Source organism: Temnothorax nylanderi, unplaced genomic scaffold (assembly GCF_030848795.1).
Source record: "Temnothorax nylanderi isolate EJ_2023f unplaced genomic scaffold, tnyl_v1.0 TNYL_tig0314_pilon, whole genome shotgun sequence".
In the NCBI taxonomy this organism is placed as follows: domain Eukaryota; kingdom Metazoa; phylum Arthropoda; class Insecta; order Hymenoptera; family Formicidae; genus Temnothorax; species Temnothorax nylanderi.
The window spans coordinates 103,146-108,493 of record NW_027249376.1 but is presented as its reverse complement, the minus strand read 5'-3'; the positions used below and the strand labels follow the sequence as shown (position 1 = coordinate 108,493).

At 36.5% G+C, this 5,348-nt stretch overlaps 1 protein-coding gene across 1 annotated transcript; it reads right to left on the bottom strand.

The window, feature by feature from the left end:
• Positions 1-1,825: 1,825 nt before the first annotated feature.
• On the bottom strand, positions 1,826-4,876 carry LOC139781089 (uncharacterized). The gene has a single exon (XM_071719909.1). It carries the CDS (start codon positions 4,874-4,876, stop codon positions 1,826-1,828), a length of 3,051 nt encoding a protein of 1,016 aa, XP_071576010.1.
• Positions 4,877-5,348: the final 472 nt, after the last annotated feature.

Here is a 5,348-nt window from a genome sequence, read left to right as displayed (position 1 = left end):
TATTTCGTTATGTATTTTGTTTGCGATTAATTAATTACCTTTATTTATTAATTACCTTTCTGCAGAGTTCATGTGGAGAGAGTTATTCAGAGGCTACGAGAATTTGAATTATTGAGAGGTCCAGTACCTTGGCCACTGGCTCACTATTTTGATGACACCTTGATAATTGCAGCTGGCTTAACTAATCTTGGTCTCCCAGTTATTAACACAGATAAGTTTATGTGAAATGTAAACTCTTTGAAATAAACAGCAGAAATTTAACTGTGCAGATATCGTGATGTTTGAAATTGATTGCTTTATCAATTTTGTGTAATTTGTTCACAGTAAAACTATTTCAATTTTTTTATATTAATAGAAAAAAAAACTAACAATACTTATTTTTTTACTTAAGTTATTTTAACTTACTCTTTTACCAACCCTTTATATTTGTTAGAGGAATGTTTGTAAGGTCTGAATAAAACACTTTTTAAAACATATTTGCATATTATTATTGGGAGAGGCTCATTTGCGCATAGTACAATTGGACACGTTGCAATTGCACACCGTGCTATTAGACACATAAAGTTGCGCACAGTTCAATTGCGCACCGTTCTATTGCACACACACACGGTAGGCACCCCTACCGGCGGGGAGGGTGCGGGAGGGGGGCCGAAGGCCCCCCCTTGCACCCCCCCCCCCCTGTGTGTGTGTGTGTGTAAATGTGTGCATCTGAACGGTGTCTAATTGAAGTGTGCGCAAATGAAATGTGTCCAAAAGAACTGTGCGCAACTTTATGTGTCTAATAGCACGGTGTGCAATTGCAACGTGTCCAATTGTACTGTGCGCAAATGAAGGCCTCTCATTATTATTGCACATCCTTTCAAAACACAGACATAAAAATTTATGAAAAAACACAAGATATAAAGAATTAAAAAGAAACAAAAAAACATACTTAAGAGATCACATTATGACAGTATAACAAGCAAAATTAAGTCACATGTTTGTTACAATAAACATTAAAAGAAAAGTTTCATAATATTTTTAATAGTTTCCAAGTTAAATAACATTCTAACAGTTAAAATTTCTTAAATCTCAGGGGGGAATACTAAAGATAAATATTTAAAAAATAGGAAACTTTACTGCTCTTGTGTGAAATCCAACATCATTCTGAGCAAAAATTCATCAAAATACACATGTATGAGCCTTGAAACAAGATCAAACACATATTGTGTTCATCAAGTAGAACTCTTTTCCAAACAAAATCATTTCCCACTACAGAAATACTAGATAATCACATTCCGAGAGTCCACTCAAAAGCATACCGATCTGCATTTGTGCATAATGGTCAGTTTTCTTTCTAATTTCACCATCTGTTTAGATATTACCTTTTATTGCTCTACGTTTACAAATAATACTTATTGTCTACGTGGTATCGCAGTATCGCACGTCTGTTCGCAACGAGAGCCCAAGCGGAAGAGAGCGAAGCATCGCCTTCTTCCGATCACCTATTCAGTAGCGCCACTCCACGTTTACAACGGGCATTAAATCCTATACTCATGAACATTCTGCCCCCCGTTGAACCTAAAGTTCAACAATTCTAGTACAAACTTAATCACTAGTCTTAATTATAGGTAAGAGAGCTACATTTTTCGTCGCACGCTTAAATATTCCACTCGCAGTTTTTACTTCTATGACTCGAATAATGCCATCATGGCCTGGGTATATATTAGTTATTCGACCTATAGGCCAATATAAAGGTGGTGTTTTATCCTCTCTTAAAATAACTAAATCACCTAATTGTAATGTAGGTTTTTTGTTGCTCTTCCACTTGGTACGCTGAGACAATTCAGTAAGATATTCTTTGTTCCATCGATTCCAGAAGTCTCGTTTCAACTTTTGAATATGTTGCCATTGATTGAGATAATCTATTACTTGGAGTATCAGTAAAATCAACTTCTGGAACTGATGAGAGCAATCCTCCAATCAGAAAATGACTTGGAGTTAATACATTTAAGTCGTCTGGTTCGGATGACAAAGGCGTCAATGGTCTAGAGTTTAATACAGCTTCTATTTCTATAATCAAAGTATTAAATTGCTCGAATGTTAACAAAGTGTTTTTACTTATACGATACAAATGATGTTTAAAAGAACGAACAGCTGCTTCCCAAATTCCTCCAAAGTGAGGAGCTCTTGGAGGAATAAATTTCCAAGACACTTCTTGTTCACTGAGCCATCTGGTCGTTCCTTCTTTATGCGCTTGTGTATTAACAAAATCATATAGTTCTCGCAATTCATTTCTTGCGCCAACAAAATTAGTAGCGTTATCTGACAACATGAGATTAGCTTTACCTCTACGACTAAAAAATCTCTTAAGTGCTGCTATAAACTCTTCAGTTGTCAGACCGCTCACCAATTCTAAATGAACTGCCTTTGTTGATAAGCATACAAAAATCGATACATAGACCTTGACCTTGTTACGATTGCGCTGCTTTTTTTCTTTTATCCAAAATGGACCACAATAATCAATGCCTGAGTTTGAAAAAGGTCGTGTTGATTCGAATCTGTCCTTAGAAAGATTGCCCATTTCATATTCTACCATTTTTGGTTTAGCTTTAAAACATGTCATACATTCATGTACAATCTTCCTAATGCGACTCTTACCACGTACTGGCCAAAATTTCTGTCTTATACAATACAAAGTAGCTTGAGGTCCTGCATGAAGTTGTGTAATATGAGCATCTCGAATAATCAAATCTGTCACATGATGCTTTCCTGGTAAAATAATCTGATGTTTTTGTTCATATGTCAAATCAGCATGCATTAATCTACCTCCTACACGCATCACTCCATTAGAGTCTAAAATTGGATGTAAAGACATAAGATTACTATTTTGTTTAAGTGGTCTTCCTGTTTCTAACCTATGTATTTCGATTGCAAAAGACTCAATTTGAACAAGTTTAATGATACTAGTCATCGCACGTGTCAATTCAATGCTGGATAAACTGCCCTCAATCTTATCCTTTGTTCGGCAATTATTAATGAATCTAAGACACCATGCCACCACTCTACGAAGCATGGTAAACGAGGAAAATTGTCGTAATAAGTCGAAACTTTGTTCTGTTTTCAAACTAATTGTTGTCCGTTGCTCAGGAATCTCAGTCATTGTTGGGAAGGAGTTAGGCCAGTTGCTTTCATCTTCCTTAAGCCATCCTGGTCCATTGATCCACAGAGCGTTATCAACAAGATCCGAAGGAAGAACTCCCCTGGACACCAAATCAGCAGAATTATCACGCGATGCTATATGTCTCCATTCAACTTGAAATTTAATTTCTTGTATAGCAGCGACTCGATTTGCTACAAATGTTTTCAATCGATGTGGTTGAGTATGAATCCAGTGTAGTGCTATAGTTGCATCTAACCAGAGAATGATCCTTTCATATGTAATGTTAATAAAAGCATTCAAGGCAGTTTCACAAAGTTGTTTTAGTAGTAAAGCTGCGCTTAATTCCAATCTGGCTAATGTGAGTCTTTTTAATGGAGCCACTCTTGATTTAGAGCAAACCAATACCACATGTGATTGTTGGTCGTTCGACGATCTGATGTATAAGCATGCTCCATACGCTGTTTCGCTTGCATCTGCAAACCCATGCAACTGTAGGCTTTCATATTGTGCTATGCAGACTTGTCGTGGAAAGGTGATGTTATTTAGTTCACCCTTTTGATCCTGAAAGGTTTTCCATGCTGTGTAGATTTCCTCTGGAACTGCTTCATCCCATGTTAGCTGTAGTTTCCACAAAGCCTGAAGAAGTATTTTAGCCTTAACAAAAACTGGTCCTAATAGGCCAAGTGGATCATATAGAGATGCAATTTGTGACAATATAGAACGTTTTGTCACCTTATCCTCTATAGGTTGTATTGTAATTCGATACAGGAAGCAATCTTGGTGTGGATTCCAAAAAATTCCCAATGTTTTTTGTATATTTTGAGAATCTAAATTTATGTGTTCTTCTGCTCCATTGTCAGTTTCCTGCTCCTCTAGATGTGGATGATTGGAAGCCCATTTTCTCAAGTGAAAACCTCCGCTACTTAATAAATCAGTAAGCTGCTTCTTCAATATTTTTGCTTGTTCCACCGTCTTCGCACCCGTCAATACATCATCAACATAGATGTCTTCAATGATGATCTTTGATACCTCTGGATATCTTTTTGCTTCATCTTTTGATAACTGCTTTATTGAGCTAGTTGCCTGGTACGGTGCTGAAGTCATCCCCTGGGTTACTGTGTTAAGCTCCTTAATTTGAAGAGGTTCCTCTGGTTTGTTTCTCCATATTATTCTTTGATATTTACGATCCTCTTTATGTATATACACCTGTCTATACATTTTTTCAATGTCTGCTGTTATAACTATAGGGTGTAAACGAAATCTCATAACTATTGAGAATAGATCTTGATCTACTAAACCAGTGAGTAACACATCATTTAGTGACACGCCAGTTGTTGTTTTTGCAGAAGCGTTAAACACTACTCTCACTTTTGTTGTAGTACTTGACTCCTTCACGACTGCATGATGCGGAAGAAAATATCCGTTCTTCAAGTTTGGATCTTCAACTTGTGTCATATGTCCCAATGCTTCATATTCATTAAGAAATTTTCGATATTCTTCATATAACTTAGGATCCTTAATCAGTCTTTTCTCTAATTCTAGAAATCTTCTTAAAGCTGTTCCATATGATTCACCTAACTTCTCTTTCTGATCGTTGAATGGCAATCCTACTGAGTAATGTCCTGACGGAAGCCTCTGTATCGTCCGCTGAAAATGTTTCTCACATTCCTCTTCCTCAGGTGATAGGATTTTACGTGATGGTAATTCCTCGATTTCCCAGAATTTATGTACCATGTCTTCAAGAGTGTTTCGAGAGAGGTGGCATCGTTTACTCGTGGTTGGCTCAATAGAATCTACTTTCCCTGAAACTACCCAACCAAATCGTGTCTTCTGCAAAATAGTTGTACCTGTCTTTAACTTAATTTGACCAACGCATAACAATTGATAAAAATGTTCAGCTCCGATAAGCATATCTATTTTATTCGGTTGATCAAATGTTGGATCTGCTAATATAATGTTTTCAGGGATGTCTAGATACATACGATTAATAGTCTTTGACGGTAAAAGCTCTGTTACCTTCTGAATAACTGAACAATTGATATTAACAACGAAGTTATTAATTCTAGACTTAACAGTTGCACATGTTGCAAATTTGATATAAGAAAGCGTTTCTCCGATTCCACTGACAGGAATGTCTACTGACTTTTTGTGTAACTTTAACTTATCACAAAATTGTTCTGATATAAAATTGGATTGTGATCCCGCA